Genomic DNA, 19194 nt, shown 5'->3' with positions numbered 1-19194 from the left:
TAAAAAGAGAAACTGTCACTTCTCCAAAATGTATACAATTTAATAAAACACTGAAAATTACCTATAAATTGTGTTAACCTTTTAAACATGAGATGCTTTGTGTTCTTTTAAATTTGTATTAAAGATTTTGCAAATTACATCACAATCCAGTTAACACCAGGCAAAACCAGGGCAAAAAATGCACATGAAGAGGAGAAATAAAAACATTGTTTTAATGTATTATTTTCTCTATTCTGCTTATTTCACAACTTACAAATACAGGTTTGCCTGTAGATTTAGAGGATTTAGGACAATGGGGTTGAGAAATATTCTGCAGTTTGAAAACATGTGCATAGGGTTTGAAAATTTACATTTTCAACTAATGGAAATATAGTATAATATTAATTAATTGCCAAAGTAGAACACAACACAAACATGCAACACTGAAAGCTATTCAACTGGGGCGCGCACATTTGTGTAAATTTAAGTGGTTTTAATCCCAATTACAACTGTACATGGAATACGACCAGCTTTTTATTAAGACTACTTCATTCTGGGGAAAAATAAAAATCTTCAAATTGTCCCTTGTGCTAAAAACCTAGACATTCTAATAGAGTGTGGCTAAAAGTGAATGATACAATGAGGGAAAATGACAGGGTGCGTTCAACTACATAATAGTTTTGATTATGTCTTTGTGGAGCTCTGAACGATCAACAAACATTACCATGAAAGTAACTGTATGACTGCTGTGCATTTGGTGCTATCAGTGTAAAATTGAAGAGTATTTGGCGGTTGCTAAGATCTGTGCTTGAGCTGAAATATTCCATCTTTTAAAATAAGAATGAAAAGACATGTTGATACCAAACTCCTAAAGCCACTAAAATGTCCTCATAATATTTTTTTTGTTTTTCATAGAAGCAAAGTATTTTTAACCGTATCAGGATATGTAATGTGTATCTATATCTATATATATATATATATATATATATATATATTTTTTTTTTTTTTATTTGAACATAAATGTAAGGACACAATAATGCACACCAAGCCTTGCTCTCACTCAGAGCATTTGTGACATACAGGTTCCAAGTTAGGATTTGATGTTGTGCCAGAGCCACAACTCCTTTGTTTTATAATAAATCATTTTAACTCATTTGTTGGAGGACGTTACCTCACTCTGAGGTCATCCGTCCATCCCGCTTGGGGGACAATTAAGAACTGAGAACCTGATCCAAGATTCAGGTACTTAAAGGACCACTATAGGCACCCAGACCACTACAGCTTAAAGAAGTGGTCTGGGTGCCAGGTCCAGCTAGGATTAACCCTGCCTGCTATGGGTTAATCCAGCCTCTAGTGGCTGTCTCATTGACAGCCGCTAGAGGCGCTTCCCACTGTGATTTTCAGTGAGAAGACGCCAGCGTCTATAGGAAAGCATTGAAAATGCTTTCCTATGAGACTGGCTGAATGCACGCACGGCACTTGCCGCGCATGCGCATTCAGCCGATGGCATCAGAAGAGGTAGGAGAGTCCCCAGCGCCGAGGGAGCCCAGTGCTGGAGAAAGGTATATACTTTTCTTGGTGTAATGTAAATTGGTGGGATGGGTAGACACTGAACCAGTTAAAGTAGGAAATTGTTTCCAACAGTACGCACATCTCAGACTGTGTTTAAATACTTACCTCCTGCGCAAATATTCGTTCTCTGGCTCTCTGGTATTCCTCTTCTCTTTCTTCAATGGATTTGCTCCTCCTGTCATCCTTTAATCTCATCCTCATCTGCGTAGGAAGATCATTTATTACTATACCTGCACCAACCACTCCAGGTCAAGGGAGAACGAAGAAATACAAATACAATACACTGACCTGGTTATCATCTTTGTCTAAACTCGAATTATCTCTTTTCAGAATGTAACGCTTCTGAAAGTCTACATTCTTCTCATCCTTTATATGTTCTTCAAACTTCTCATCCGGGCTAAGATAACAAAAGAAAAAGAAATTAGAGAAAGATATATATTCATTTCTTTTGCTCCGAGAGCATTTTTTGTGATGTACACAAAACATGAACAAGCAAATAAAAATTAAAAATGCTAATACTGAACCAGGTATAAAACCAAGTTTGTTTTTAGAGTAGTAAATACAGAACTGAATTATTGAACTCACATTCGCGTATTACTTGTTTTGTTTACAATAACGGATTTTCCACTCTGGTCCACATTGTGATCTAATCCAAAATATGCAGCGACCCTGTGTAAAAGCATTCTATGGTAGGACGTCATTGGAGGAAATTTTTTACGTTGCATTCTTTATGGGGGGTAAAAAAGAAAAGAATAAATATCATTGCAAACAAATGAGAGAGAGAGAGAGAGAGAGAGAGAGAGAGAGAGAGAGAGAGAGAGAGAGAGAGAGAGAGAGAGACTGTGCTTTTTTAAAAAAAAAAAAAGAAAAGACACTTTTTTGCAAATTGCAAACCAAGCTCAAATATTTGTAAAAGCATGGAGTAATTGGAATAAAGCTTACTCGTTGGTGGCAATGAAGTCTAATAAATCCTGTTCCAACTTCAGCAGCATCATTCGGTCTCTGCAAAAATAAAATAGCGTTTACAAATTAAGGACCAGATTAATGAAACCTATATAATTTGGATGGAGACGGGGGGTGGAGACGACTGTGGTACCTTACAAAATATTTATTTACATTTCTGGCTTGGGGACTAAACTTTCCCAGATTGACTGCAAAAGTTTAGGAACTACAATTCACTTGATGATTAATCTACAATGCTGGTGTTTGGGAAGTACACTTTAGTTGGAAGTTACAGCTTTGCTAATCTCTAACTCCTTACCCCTTGTTAAATTTGGGCCACAGTACGCACCTGTCATGCAGCTAGAGTATTCTGCACGTGCCTAATCAGCTTTACTGGATACCCCCAAATAGTGTCCCAAAGCGTCCTTTACAACCGGGAAAGTCCACGAGCCCCAACTTGTGTTATGCTTGCACGTATTCCTGTCTGTATATGCATGTGTGACTGTATGTGTCCAAAATGTAGTAAGATGTATGAAAAGTATAAATTTGCAATTTAGTGGCTCACACCCAGTATAAATTACACTTTGGGGAAAACTTTCTGGAAATTTTTCTTTTTTAGATTTTCAGTTTTATGCAACACCCAATTTGTTTTATTTATTTAATTTCCTTCACAAACTAAAATGTACTGAATTTTTTTAAAATGGTTTTAACCTATTTTCCTATCTTTCTTCTACACTAAGAACACGTTATGTCCTGTACGATTTCAACATGTTCCAAGAACTAATTTTTATAAATGCGTGTTGCTAGTGGCATGGAATTGGGGAGGGGTTCGGGAGAGTAAATTTTTTTTAAAAAAAATAGCAAAATAAAAACTATAATTATACCTTAGACAGATATTTAGAATACAAATGTAGCTTTGTCATTTTAGGTGAAATTATCTAGTATTACAACTTCATCATTCAATCTATGAAATAAAACTGAAAACACCCATCACAAATGAACAATTAGCTTAACGACTGAAACCTTTACTATTAATCTTTTTTGTCTTCTGGACAAATTTATCAATTTCCGTCAATATGCTGTTTAGCCCTTTTTCAAGATACAACAAATATATTATATCTCTATATATATCGGTGGATACTTGGAGAATCCCTTTGATTGAGCCCTTAATCCGGTTTGGTGTAAACTTACTCAGAGGAAAGAAAAATTATAAATAAAAGACCTAATGCAGTACTAATGCAATAATTATCATGAAAACATTAATTTTAAGATATTTATTTCTCTCCATCAGTTCCTCATCCTGTGTATTTTTTTCCCTAAAAGATAAAAAAACATTTTACCTACACTTCTGTATATTTTATTAACTGCCTGATTATTAAAAAAATGTTTAAGTGGAAAATTAAAATTACATTAGGGAGTTATTGATTATACAGCTATAAGGAAAGAGAGAAAACTCCAGAGGTATTAACTGGAAAACAATGACACTTAAAAGATTATGGTGGTTAATAAAATAACTGCAGATAAACATTGTGCTTATAAGTTATAATCACATAAGTAGTTGCTAATATCTTAAGAACCTGAGAGTTTTACATTTACAGAGATAAATATCCTTTATTCCTTCCATTCAAAACAGCAATTGGAACCAGAATTATTTTTGTGAAGGAATTATCCAGACTGTCAACTGAGCAATATGGCCACTACCACAGTATGGGGCCATAGTAGGATATCACGCCACTCTCACCTCCTGTTCTGCTACTTTTCCACCTGGTTTGCTGCCCCCTGTATGCCCTTCCTGTTGTGTCTTTATACTCCACTCCTCTAGATTGTAAGCTCCTCTGAGCAGGATCCTCAACTACCTATTGTTCCTGTAACATTTTGTAATGGTCTCATTTATTGTTACATTTACCCCTTTATAACATTGTAACGCTCTGCATTATAAATTGGCACTATATAAAAAAATTTTTACAAAAAAATAATGATAATAATAATGTTCGTGAGGGCATGTCAAACAGAGAGGTTGAGAAAGATTTATTAAAGCAAAACCACCTCTTAAAGTGTCAGCGAGAGAGTTTGTAAAAAATAAAAGAGGGGGGGGGGGGGGGGAATGGAGGGTTGGAAATCTGGCAAATTAGAAAAAGACGTAGAAGAAGACAAAAATAAAATAACAACCCCGTGCACGAATAAGAAGAAAGGATTGAAAAATAATAATCTGGGGAAATAATATTTAAACCAAACATGGGTGGGGAAGGAGTATGGTATTTACTCTTGGTACCAAAATGACTGGTGACTGTCTACCCATGACCCTAATAAATAGTCACAACGTTCTAGAGCTTGGTGAAAATATCACTCTAAAGAAGAGATACAGTTATATAACAGCTATAAAAGAAGAAACGTAGTCTAGAGAAGATGTTTTTTTCTTTGTAATTTAAACATTATGGCTACAAACTACATCAATATTTAATTTTAAACCTTGCAATAATTGTATACACTATTTTTTTAAACTCAAGCCAATAAACACTCATACAGAATTTAAAATATTGCTGGCTGCAAAAGTTTAAAATCACGTATATGTCGAGTGGCATTATGGCAAACCCATAGCGAAGCAGGCACGCACTACGTGCTTTCCAACCAGATGCTCTGTATTTATAGTTTAACACGAAAAGGTCACTGTAATGACAAAGGGTGCTGTGACCCATGACAAAATTAGATTTATTGGAGCTTTCCTTCTAGATTTACACTTACCAACCCTACTGGTTACCTAGTAGCGGTTGTGTGTCACTGGGTACAGTTTAAAGTCTGCCTCTCTTTTCACTGAGTAACAATTTCTCCTGATGTTTGAGAGTTCTTTTAAACTCCACATTCTAGGCTTGGTCATTGACAGAATCCTAGCCGTAGTTGAGTACGGGTTACTAGTGTGTCAGAGTAGTGCTGTTTATCTATAGCAAAATAAAAAGCATTTGGCACATTGTAGATTCATTATCAGGCCAAGTATGAAAGCAACGTCATCCAAATCAAAGCGTGGATACAATGTCAGACTGCCCAGTAACAAACTACAAACGAAACGATAGCCAGGGCAGCGTGTGATCCACCTCTTTGGTTGAGATTATCAGAACTGATCTCAGCCAATCCAATGCTTTCCTATAAGAAATTCTGATGATGTCAGCCACAGAGGCGGATCTGGGGCTGACATAGGTGGGCCAACCACCAGAATAGTGTTTTTAACACTACAGGGTCAGTAAAGAAAAAAAAAATTGTATTCCTGACCCTATAGTGTTCCTTTAAGGATATTAATCCTATACTGCATTATCACGGACAATGTTAACGGTCGTCATATTTGTCACGATACCACTGGTGAATTTTAAGAATAATATACATGTTTATGAAGATTGGAGGAAAAGGCCAGAACCTTTCTCCGGTGGCACCAACTCTGAACAAGCCTCTCACATTTTGTGTTGATCACTTAACGATTCCCAATAGTTTTTGTATCTGCATACTTTGATTCGGATGGCGGGATAGACTCTTGGTTATCTAGTGATTGTTTCTATTTACACACGTACCTTCTGATCTGCACACATATATATTTGTTGAAAAACATGCTCTTTTAAATGTATATGTAAAGGGCAGAATAAAAGTATTACTGGGTTTCTATTAAAGCGGTAATGTCACCTGATTTCCTTAATTTGATTTGGTTTTTGAATTGGTAGTTATCTAAACTTTTTTTTTTTTTTTTTTTTAAATATGCCTTTTTACATCTATCTTTAAAAAAAAAAAAAAATTTACACGGAAGTATTATATCAGGATAATAAATATTTTACCCAGTTGTGTGTCAAATCACCAACAGAATTTTAAAAAAATAAAGTAAAACTGAACAAACTATCGGATTGAGACAAACAGGTGGAGAAGGAATTTATAAGGAACATGATGAGGTAATTTAACTTGTGTGAGTGGAGTTTAAAATAGCATTATATCTAGCCATTTCTCATATATATATATATATATATACACACATACACACACACACACATCCGGCCATCGGTGTAAACGTCTATTAGGTTCGATGTCTCTATAAAGTGAACATTCCAAGTTCAATATTAAGAATGATTGGGGAAATTACTGCAAATTGCTTGGCAACAAAAAGAAAATAAAATTGAACGTGACAGCACGCAGCTCTATTCCTCTAAGCAGGGGAAACTGAGCTAATGCAGTAACTTTACACTTTTTCATAATGAAATCAAACAAGCTGCTTTGCAGAACAAAGTCTAAGAGGGACATCAGCAGAACATTACTGTTAATAAGACCATCAGAGAGAGTGGACCTTATCTGACTTATTTCCCTACATTATTTCACTCAGATGCTGCTGGGATCACATTAGCTAAAGTTTCATGGTTCACCTAATAGTAACATAAAGTGGCTAATTATCCAGAGGAATGGTATCACTTTAGGTTAGCAGCAAATATACGCTAATGCATATCCTTTGCAGAGCAAACACATTTTGCCTTTAACTTCCCAAGGTGACCATGTATTCAAGTATAGTAAGTGAGAAACCTATCATCCCGCCCACTACTCTGGAATGGACAGGGATAAGTGATTATAGTACGTCCGCTTGAAAAAGTAAACAAACAATAAGAACAGCATTACAGTAATAAAACAAACCGTGTAAAATCCCATCCAGACATGCCAGTTATCATATCCATCCAGACATGCCAGTTACCCATTAAAATGACTCTCAGAGTCTGAAGAAGTAACTAACATTGTTTGACAATACAAACTCTCCGAAAGCTGATGCAGAATGTTAAACAATTTACATACCGGTCCTACCGGTATGCCTTCTAATAGTGGGAATTAAAATCCAGAGCAGCACCTGCAGCCATTTCAATAATCACGGCTTAAAAAGCTACCCAGGACTTTAACTCCCATTAATCTCAGTAAAGGCCTCATCTGCACCCTTTACACACCACACATTAATCCTTACACTACACTAAACATTCATACCTACATTATCTCTAAACATTAACTCTTGCACTACATGAACACTGATACCAATCTAAAAATAGCATATAACATCAAATATACCGAATGTTGAAATGCGTATTTGTTCTGGAGACCTTTATAATCCATGCAAACATTTGGTCTCATGCTTTATTACAATGTCTTCGGAAATCTGATGGCATTATTTTCCCATAACACACGATTCACAGTTAGGTATGCGCTCATTCGACATCACACCACTCACACACACACACGCTCATTCGACATCACACACACACACTTATTCGACATAAAAAAAAAACTAAAAAAATCTGTATATCCTACCTAGGATTACTTTTTAGGGTGTTGACTAAAAATTCATGTAGATCAATTCCTGTCGAATCTGTATATTCCTGACTGGAATCTAGAAAGAGAACAACATCTAGGATATTAAAACACAAACCAAAAAATACAAAACTCACAAGGACATTAGCACAGATAAGCGACAGTACTGCGGAGAGACTATGGTCTCCGAGGAAATTTAGTGTTGTTGGAGTGTTATTGGAAGGGTCAGTACAGCTAGAATTCTGGTCAAGTAACAAAGGAAGGCAATAAAAACAAAATGCGATTGGAATGTTAGGGCCTTGAAGAGGCTAAAGGACAGTATAACAGACATTTGTTACAATACAATGTCTTGCGGCAAGTGGCTTAGGTCATACCTTGCAACAATCCAAGAAAATAAACAAAAAAACACATATACCTCTGGACAGCATTTTTCGAGAGGACTTCTCACTCCCCTTTTCTTTTTCGGTTTCATCTTTCAAAGGTTTCTCCTCTTTCCCAAATGAGGGCGTGAGCTGGACTTGAATGGTTTCCTATGGATTTGAAATAAAATCTCAGAACATTCAAAGAGCATATGTCATACAATGAATCTGCAAAGCACTATATTAACAAGAAAAGAGTGCCGTTTAACCCCATTCAGTCGTACACGGCAGAACAACATGGCACTCTCTTCCAATTAGAGCTTAAAATGTAAGGACATTCCATCCCAGAGATTGCTTTACTTACCCTAGCAGTGTCGAAAACTAAGAGACAAGAAGCATCGGTGATAAAAACATCCAAACTCTTTGGTCTAATTCAACGATTTCTCACCTCGACACTGCAGATGTTGGCGAGATACTGGCTTGTGTATTCTGTGCATTGTAGGAAGTGTATGGTGATGTTAGCCATCACTAGCCCTATTTAGATTACATATGGTGGCCAGCTAGTTAAAGAAGAATGCAAAACTAAGTTACCCTGTCTTTAACCCCTTAAGGACACATGACATGTGTGACATGTCATGATTCCATTTTATTCCAGAAGTTTGGTCCTTAAGGGGTTAAAAAACAAAAACAAAAAACACAACCAAAAAAGCCTGTTCATTATTTCAAAGCTAGTCTCTTGAGACAGAGGGCTGTAGATGCACCGCGTAGAATAGAACATGAATTTCTGAATCTACATCGCAGTGCAAACTAAAATATTTCACCAATGAGGACAGCGCCGTGCTTTCTAATTAAATCAGGGCCCTGCTGTGAAGCCAATTTGGGGAAATGGCATACAGGGGCAACAGAAGAATCAAGTGACCTTCACAAATAATGACACATATCTAGAATCTGAACCCAACTGCTTGAATTAAAAAGGGTCTCTTTCCAGCAAATGAGCCAGGTTGTCATTGGCCTTGCAGACCAGCATGAGAAGAACAAAGAACAAAGAAGATAATTTGATAATGTGGCACAAGCAGAAACAAAATAATATATTTTATTTAATATGAACAAGGCCCTTTCTATTTAATGCCAAACACGCTGCACCTGAAAATGTTTCAGATTTACGGTTTCATGGGAAGTGTTATCTTCCAGATAATGTTTTCACATAAAATCAGCATGCAATGACTTGGAAGTATTAAACAACGCAAACAGAGAATATAGGTTTAAAAAAAAAAATCTTCCTTTTGTACATAGCATTTATTTAAGGGCTTGTTTGTAAGGGGCATCTAAAATGTAGCAAAGGCCAAGAACATCTCAACTCAAAATTCTATATAATAAAACAATGCGGCTTAATGATATGACATCAACATGGATGATCCAAGACTAAAACAAAAGGGATTCCAACACACATACATTTTAACACACATATCTACATCACAACATGTAAATATACAGGAAGTTAGCAAAATCTGCATGGGCATTAGGCCTCCCCCATAGGAAATCATTGAAACAATGCTTTCCTATAGGGATATTCAAGACACTGGACGTACTCAAAGTTGAAGGACGTCCAGCATTGTCTCTCTAAGCTAAACTCTGTGAAAACACCTGGAAGCTCCTCTAGTGGCTGTCTGGTACACAGCCACTAGAGGCAGTCATAACCCTGCAATGTAAACACTTGAGTTTCTCTAAAATTAGTGTTTTACATTGCAGGCTTAATAGGTCAGGGGTACTACACTCAGACGATTTCAATGAGAGGAAGTGGTCTGGTGCCTATAGTGAGCCTTTAACAATTTAATACTCATGATTGGCAGGCCCGACGCAACCAATGAGCAGAGACCTTTAAAGAACACCCACTTTTTCGGAACCTGACCCATATTCTTCTCCTAGGAAGGAGAAGAATGAAAATCATTCTGCAGGATAAGTACTGCTCACTTGATGGAATAAAAATGGAAAACAGAACTGTGAAAAACAGAACCATACAGCTGAACACAAATATATCAAGTAAAATATCAGTGATGGTTTGAGTCCAGAATAATATTAACCAAAGCAGGATACGCCACATATATATTTAATGTGGACATCTAAGCGGAAAACAGTAAATCACTACGTTATTAAACAAACTGCACTTTAAAAGGTATTTTCACAAATGTTCCCAAGATTTTAGACTGGCTATTTTTTGTCCCCGTACACCTGATGCATGTAGTGTGTTGCTACAAGGATTCAATGTTTGGGTTTTTTTGTACACTGTTTGGGTCAGCACTGTCCAAGACACATTCACAAGTATAATATACCTTGTTTCATATTTCTGTTCTTTTTTCAACATGTATTGTGAAAAACTCTTCATTAAAATAAAGATTTGAAGAAAGAAATAACAACAAAAAAAATGTATATTAAAAAAACAAAAAAAAAACGTATTTAATACTGATCTATACAACAGGTTTGGAAGTCCATAAATGGATAAGTAAGTAGGTAAAAGATTCCAGATTTATGGCTCTTTAATTGAAAGGGAACCTTGCCAGGATTCTGTAAGGTTCCTTTCAAACCTGGAATGCACTGGTAGCAAAACTAGAGAGCATGTTGAATGTAAAGACATCTGGCATTAAAACACTATCAGATTAAAATCCTAATGGTGATGGTACACATATAACTGGGACAGCCAACACCAAGCCATCCCCTACTTTATAACTCCCAGAAGAAACCACGACTACTAAAAATGTAACACTTGAACAGACAGGAAAATGGGTTTCATACAATCTTTCAACACACTTCATCTGTATTATAAGTAACATCATCGCTCAGACAGATTTGGGATGCACAAACACACACACATGCCCCCGTCATACAAATAGGACACCGTGGTTCTATCTACCATACACTGTGCTAGACAAAATGCTAGCAAGTAAACATCATTAAAAATAGCTTATAGCTAATTATATGCAACTAGGAGCAGTGAAGACTAGCTTTAAGTTACATTTTCCATGATGCTTCGCTAGCCTCGGGCTTGATAAGTACCAAGGTTTCCCAAATATCTAGAGCGCCATTAGGTATCACTGTCATAGGAATAACTTGCATGCAGGACAGCTGCAGTGGGTGCATGCGTGTCCCTTCGTTCTGAACATGTGGTAAATGGCGTTCCATAATGCAGAATGCAGCACTTGGCATCGTGAAATGTAAACCAAAGTGCAAGATTCATTCTATATATCTGCTGGCATTTACCTTAGAATAACATATGGCTTCTATCCTGTAAATTACACAAAGGGGACTGTATTGCATATACACACACACACAAACACACACACACACACAACAGGACCAAAAAATAAAATGACAAAAAAAAAAAAGCCTATGAGATCAGAGGTAGCGGCTCACAGAACAATATTATAGGAAAGTCACACAGTTCGCAAAGATGAGCATGTCAAATGAAACCACAAAAAAAAATAAAAAAAATAAGAAAACTTAGTAAAGTTAGGCTGTGTAACCCACTGAATAACCAATGCATCTATTACCTGTGCATCCAGGGGGATATCAGCTGTAGAAGGAGGAGGAGACTCTTCACATATAGCCAGGCTCCGAACTAGCTTTAACTTTGAACTTGACTAAAGAAAGTGATTTATAATAGAACTAGGTGTCAAAATTTAGCACAGCTACACAGGAAAAGGCAAAAGCATTAAAATAACTCATTAAAATCAGGGATGCACCAAAAACAGAGCGTCCTGGCTATTCCTGAACACAATCTAATCCTAAAAACATGCTGAATTAGATAGATATTTCACTGAAAGTATGGCAACATATTTGTTTTATTCTACGTCAAACTTTGTTTGTTTTTTTTAAACACAAACATTGTTAGAGAAGTGTTTTTTTTGTTTTTGTTTTTAAAGCATTTAAGCTTTATTTGGATTAAAGTCCAAACTAAGTCAGACTGAATTCAGTGCATCTCTAAAATGTAAATCTTTTTATTCCAGCTACAAAAGCACATAAATTTAAACAAAAGGCTAGCACAAACACCAAATGAAGAATCAACCATCCAAAAACAAAACAAAAACAACAACAAACAAAACAAAACACACAAGCCACACTATTTAAATATAAAAAGTCAAATCAACAAAAGCAACAAAATGATGCAGCAAATTGTGCATTTAAGGCTAGAACGGCACATTAAAACCAAAAGTCCTCGAGCACAAATGATCTGTCGAAGCATGCCAGCAAACAAGTCTATTACTGTACCTTAGACCTTTTTCCTGTTTGCCCCAAAGGCTGCACTTGCCGCTAGAGAGTAGGCACAACAAAAGTTCTCATTAAAATAATAGAACTATACATGCCATTTAGAAGGAAAAAAAAGGTCGGGGGGAGGTGGGGGGAATCGTGATTGGGGAAAATGCTATGTCTTGACACAAAGCTGTGCCAATACAAATAAATGAAAATGCATATTCTATTACTTAAAAAATATAGCAACACAACTAAGCAGGCCCCAGTAAAAGTGGTGTTTTAATCTTTCCCATAACAAAACAATTCTAGCTTATTACAATTTACTATAATACTTTAATATACTTTAATATAATAGTAGTGCAATAAAGGCGTGCACGAGGCATGCAGTTGTGGAAAAGCAATATTGTTTTATAGAAAGAAAATCACAATATGACAATGTTAATATAAAAAATAAATTACATGTAAAAATGGAGTTGTACAGGACAGTTGAACATTTTCAATTCCTAGGGGAAAAAAAAATATTCTCTACTAAAATGTTTAATCTACTTGGCTAGTTACAGCTTATGTTAATGTTACCTCCTACATGAGATGAAGTTGTACTAACAGCACTGTGAGTAGGTTCTGGGAGATAAACTAGTTTTGGTGGTAATATTAGGATTGGAAGAAATAAATGCCCTTGTAGAGCATTACAGAAACTCTAAACAAATTTTAAAGCATAATATAGAATGCACAATCCATTCAAAATAATAATAATAAAAAAAAACAACAACATTTTAAAATTAATAAAATTCCTTTAGTTCCTGCATTTACTGCAAACCTCCATACTTTGCAGCATCTGTAAAAAGTTCACACCAAATCAGGAAGTATAATCAAGCTCCCACTCAATGCTTTACAGCACGAGGAAGCTTACCCCGTAAGAGGTGGTTTACGGGCACAGAAACAGCCTAATTTTAAGGCAAAATTATAAAAATAAAAGCAGGGCAGGGTGGGCAAGAGGGACAAAAGGTGGAAACTAATTATAGTTTTTCTCAAAAAAATAAATAAAATACTATAGAAGATTTACGTAGATTAAAAATTCAGCATACTTAAATGTGACCTAACCTACCTATTGCACCAACATGCATCTACTGGAAGAGAGAGTATCAGTAGTATCCCATTACTATGTAAACCCCCCAAGTTTGCACTCTAAAGTTATTGGGGGGGGGGGGGGGGATCCTTAGGTGGTTAGGACAATCTTGTAAACCAAAAATGCCACGGCTCTATAAGAGTGATCCATTCAGGGACTTCAGACAGCACCCATAAGGCAATGGCCATGCATTAAACAAAGGTAGAGATGAGCAGACTTTCAGAAATGTGCACATTCCTATGTGGTTTACCACCAGCCAAGAATGTGCCTTCCGAACTTGGATAGAGATGTATGTATATTTATTTTTTACAATCTAGGACTCTCTCAGGTGCTTGCCAAGGTACTTGTACCAGTGCTACTACAGCTGACCAATGCCATTAACTCTAATATACTTTTAACAACAGCTAGGTCTTACACACAAATACTGGAAGACGTGGCATGGGTGCTGAGGGCTGCAAAGAAATAATAAATTAGGAAAGAAAGGGTCAAAGCTGTAGCCAGAGCAGCCAATGACACTGCTAGAGAGCATAAGAGGAAGACTCTTGAGAGAATGAATTTAGAAGACAGGATTCCTCAAAGCACAACTGAGGGGAGTCGGGTTTAGGACAGGGTAAAAAGAATAGGAAATGTACTGCCTGACTGAGGTTGGTGGATAACTGAATATGGAATTTAAAAAATTTGCAATTGGGGGAAAAAAAAAAAAAAAAAACAAAAATGTATTTTTTTTAAATGCTGGGCTATGTTGGCCTGTAAATTGCATTGCTCTTTCCAGTTCTCTGCAATGCTCATTCAATTAAATAAATTCTTGGATGATATATATTAGGAGGGGGCAGCTATAATTTCAAGCATTAAATCTACATGGATGTAAACTTGATGTCAGGTAGTGAAGTAATAAACCAGTAAAATATATAGTTCTAAAAAAAAAAAAAAAAAAAACAATCGCAACTTGACTAGAAATATACTAGATTCACAGCACTGTGCGTAGGAAGAGTTAATATTTCACGGGCGCGTTTTGGGTCGCAAATTTGCAGATGGATATACATTTCTACAGAACAATGGAAAAATTAAAAAAAATACAAATCTGATGATCTGCTGTATAAAATCTCACAGCTGCTAAGAAGGTCGCAAAATCCTCGGAATAAACGCAAGGCTTTGCTGCGCACAGCAGCGGTCTGAATTACCTGATGATTCAGAGGTTTTTCACACGGTTATATTTAATACATCCCAATAGAGATTCGAATAGAAAAGCACACTAGGCACAACAGAAGTACAGAATAGGCAAAATAGATATTCCCTGTTGTATTCCTAGCTTTGCCTCCACTTATGCACTAAAATACATTTTCTCTTTGTTGCTTTTTCGAACTCAGTACTTTTAAGCCCCGAGTTTCATCAAAAAATTGGTAGTTTGTTTGGTCTAACAAAGAAATACAATATTTAGGGATTAAACTCTGCTCAGATTCATAGTCTACGATGTATAAAAACTACATGGATTTGATGATAGATCTTAGGGAGACCGTAGATAAATGGAGGGGTTTAGAGATCTCTGGTCTCGGACGAGTAAACCTACTTAAATCATATTTGGTTCCAAAAATTGTATATTTGTATAAAACTATTCTGATCCCAGTTCCATCTAATAATAATACTAATAACAATAATAATAATAATAATAATAATAAAAGAAATGGGAATTATTTTGTCGTCATATGTGTGGAATGCTAAAAAACCAAGAGTACCTGGTTATGTTCTCAAGAGAAACAAACTCAGGAGAACTGGGTTATCCAGATGCACAAAAAAATGCATGAAATATGTATGCTCTCCCATCTATTTATGTTAAACATTAATAGAAATAAAATCTGGGGTGGTATAATCTAGAAAGGAGTAAATGTGGAGGGATTGATCCCTACTTTTTCCTTTGGCTAGACTATGAACATTTTAGACAACTCAAAATATCGAATCAAATAATATCGTTTTTTAATGACCTGTTTTTTTAGATTCAGAAAGAGAATTGAAAAGAGACAAACCATAAATCCTATTACTAGAGCTAGCCCTATTTTGTCTCTTTCACTGTATATAGAAGATCTAGATATTCTACAATAGCAAAACTACTAAATGTAAAAATAATTTCAGATCTTTATGATAGCGTAACCTAAAGATCTTTTTCCAACTTGCAGGAAAGGGATGCTCTTCCATCACGAGAAATATTTAAATATATTAGGATTAAACATTTTCTAACTTCAGATCTAACAAGTCATCCAGAATTAATAGACATTCATACTACACAACTTAACTCTAAAACAATTACCATATGTGCTAAAATCCTAAATAAGAGAACTATCTTAAATAAATCTAAAGCGGTTTCCAGTTGGGAGAGAGATTGTGCTTTTACGGTTTCTTCTGAGATTTGGAACAATGCCTAACGAATCACGAGAACCGCCATGCATTGTATCACTCTACATGAACAATACTTCAAGTTAATACAGGGATGGTATATGGTTTCTATACACCTTGCAAAGTTTGATACAAATTTAGATCATATTTGTCGGCGTTGCCAAAATTATCCAGGCACCCAAATATACATTTGGTCGGAATGCCTGAGACTGCCTCCTATCAAAAAACGTGTTGAAGAACAACTGATAACTCTTCTCATTGGAATATAGCCATACGTCACAAGCTTTCCCGTTTCATATCGATTTACCTGTTACAGGAAAATATACTTGATATCTATGTGTTACCTTGGCTGCAGCAAAAATGTGTTTAGCTAGACATTGAAGAAATACAAGCACGCAAACAGGGATCGAAATAAAAAAACAAATAAATTTCCAGAGAGAGGCAGAAAAATGAAACTTTAATAACGATATAAAGATGCCATATAAATAAAAAAAAATATGAGATCCATGGATTTTATACTATGAAAGTTCAGGCCAGGCCAGTGACCTGTTGAATTAACCTACCCTTTGAATGATCTACCCCCAAAAGTGCCCCTTTTTACAGAGCCTTGAGAGATAGTGAGGGAAGGGAAGACATTTTCTTTTACGTAATTGCAATAATTAGTGGAGGATGGAGTTTTTACTTATCATTTTTTTCCCCCTTTTCTCTCCTATCCACGTTTTATGCTGAACCAATATTATATTATTGGTATTATCTGTGCTCCAGATAGACCCAGTATCCATCCAAATTTTCAGTTTGGTTGTTGTAAGATTATATTTGTCTATACTCTATGATTGCATAAATAATTGTAAATGACTGACTATGCGCACTTGACTGTAAGATGGAAATGTGACTGTATGTCTATTTATACAATTTAAAATATTCAATAAAGGTGAATTATTTAAAATAAAAAAAAATAAAATAAAATAAAAATTTGGTATTTTGTGATGCTAAGCGTTCTTTACTCATCAGCTTAAATTAAAGCTTTAACACTCTGCCAAAATGTTTTATCTTATGTATTCGTATGCAACTTTGCCTTTCACATGAGCAAAGAAAATATTTTTTGCTTTAGAAGCAACTCTAGTTATATTCAGAAACTAGATCACGGGGTAGTCTGTTATATTCAGCAATCTCCAATGGAGCAAGCCCGAAGCTGCCATAAATTTTAGCGATGCACAGGGTTTTTTTTTTTGCCACTGGATTTGCAGAAAGAAATGGCTGTAGGAAAACCAGTTTTGCCAAGCCGGATAAACTACTTTTGGTAGATGGTAACATGGAAAGAGGAAGTGTCATCAGCGTAGGACATATTAACAGAGACTTCTCAGTGTGCAGAATAAAAGGGCCGGGGAGCATTATATTTACAGTTTGTTATTTTTATGTTTATTTTTGACAACCTTTCGTAGATCTAGGAGTTTCTTTTGGCAATCTGATAGGAGACCCAGCTTTGATATGATGTAGCTAGTGTGAAGGTGTCTTACCAGGGCATCCTGCTTGTTATCAGGGCAGATTTCCTCTTTATCGGCTTGAAGTTTCTCATAGCCTTCGGATTTCATGAGATTTTCTAGGGAGGTGGAGTGTCTCATGTCGGCCTCCGAACCCTTCATCTCTTCTGTGTCGTTCTTCACAGCAACAGCACCAGACATCCTCATTGGAAAAGGTCACTTAAGAACTTTAAATGATATGCAGAACCTTAAACATAAATACACGTTTTTTTTTTTTTGTTTTTTTCGGATTTATGCAAACATATACTGAATAAGAGTACATACATAGTCTACGTGTTTATGATGGCTGTAGAGTAAGTGGATATTGGATAACCCACGTTTGTCTATTCTTTATATAGAATATATTTTTTAGAGGCAGCAATATACCACAGTGTGAAATATTTAATATGACTTGTTATTGTGACAGCTGTAATCAAATAATGTGGTATGGTTCTAATAATGAGTTGATCTTAGTATACAATTATTGTAAATTTTCCAAGACGTGAGTAAGGCATTAGGAGGAATTCATTTTTACACCCCAGTTATGGGCTATGCTATAGTGTATATGTCCACATTACTTGTTTACTACATTTGAGATCTAGAATAAAGGAGTGCAGAGACTGTATTTTAGGGTCGCTTTCAAAGGTGAACCAAAATCTCTCATTTCTAATTGATGCTATTACAGATATGAACAAGTAAGAAGCATACAATGGCAACAGGGATTAATGTTTAACAGGTCTGCTTAGTTACCCCCATGTTGTCTGTCTGTTGTAGGAATCCTTACAGAATCTTTGCTGGAAATTAACCATTGATAACTGATAATCACATAAACCAATGGACAGCATACAGATAGTTCCTGGTCATTCCAGGATTCTATGGAATCTATCTTTTTAATAGGCGACGACTGGCTTAATTATATTTCTGCACATTAACAATAGCAAAATACCCTACTTTGCATGCTTAAAGTCAATTATTGTGCTTGTATAGCAGTGACACTGAATTAAATGCAAAAGGACTTTTTTTTTTTTTTTTTTTTAAATGTATTTTTATTTTTTTGTCGTCGTCTTTGAGGGGCTATAATTCAGAAAAATAGAAGGTTGCTGGCTTTAATTGTTTCATTTGAAGTGTCAGCCAGGATTCTAAACATAGATTCAACAATGGAATGGGGCCTGTTACCATGGGAACCAGAGAGAAGAACCATCCGCCGCAGCGTTAAAAAAAATAAAAAAAATTGTGCTGAACAGGTAACAGGAACAAAAGGCCATTTCCCAGCATCCACACAAATACATTATCTCCCAGAGAAACAAGACAATGCCATGTACACTCTTTCCATGCTTCTCTGTGATTGATTCAAAAGTAGCTTTTCCCCAAAAAATGATTTCCAAAATGTTGACACGAGGCCATACATTTTCATCTAAGGCATGTCAACGCTGCTCACTGTGGATCTTCACATGTCTTAACACAGCTAGTAAACATGCCAACGTATACATTTACGTGTGCATAAAACAAAGAATCACATTTTTGTTTGATTTTTTTATTTATTTATTTTAAATACACATGCTCACACAAATAAAAACCCCTTCTAGGTTTCTTTCAGAATCTTCCATGGAAATGTATCTAATCTTATTGTTTGTCACTGTAACTCAAAGTATAAATAATTAAATAGGATGTGGGAGGAAGGGAATTACAGATAGATACAGTGCGTATTACTAATAAAAGGTCTAGAACGGAGGTCCTAGAGACAGACAGA

General features: G+C 35.8%; 1 protein-coding gene across 10 annotated transcripts in view; it reads right to left on the bottom strand.

The window, feature by feature from the left end:
* R3HDM1 (R3H domain containing 1) overlaps positions 1-19194 on the bottom strand; it is an 87241-nt gene that overhangs the window by 27331 nt on the left and 40716 nt on the right. For 7 of the 10 annotated variants that reach the window (XR_010085195.1, XM_063429360.1, XM_063429364.1 and 4 more), the window contains exons 3-11: positions 17442-17652; positions 12429-12470; positions 11711-11800; positions 8222-8336; positions 7807-7885; positions 2494-2553; positions 2137-2277; positions 1840-1948; positions 1657-1752 (exon numbers count right to left, since the gene is read on the bottom strand). Coding sequence is in view for 9 of the 10 variants with exons in the window: in XM_063429360.1 (XP_063285430.1) it covers positions 1657-1752; positions 1840-1948; positions 2137-2277; positions 2494-2553; positions 7807-7885; positions 8222-8336; positions 11711-11800; positions 12429-12470; positions 17442-17612 (903 nt within the window). In the remaining variant the exon portion in view is untranslated. The remainder of the gene's footprint in view (positions 1-1656; positions 1753-1839; positions 1949-2136; positions 2278-2493; positions 2554-7806; positions 7886-8221; positions 8337-11710; positions 11801-12428; positions 12471-17441; positions 17653-19194) is intronic. The other 3 variants (XM_063429366.1, XM_063429367.1, XM_063429369.1) reach the window with 1 other exon arrangement.

This window comes from Pelobates fuscus, chromosome 8 (assembly GCF_036172605.1).
Source record: "Pelobates fuscus isolate aPelFus1 chromosome 8, aPelFus1.pri, whole genome shotgun sequence".
Taxonomy (NCBI): domain Eukaryota; kingdom Metazoa; phylum Chordata; class Amphibia; order Anura; family Pelobatidae; genus Pelobates; species Pelobates fuscus.
This window is presented reverse-complemented; position numbering and strand designations above follow the sequence as displayed.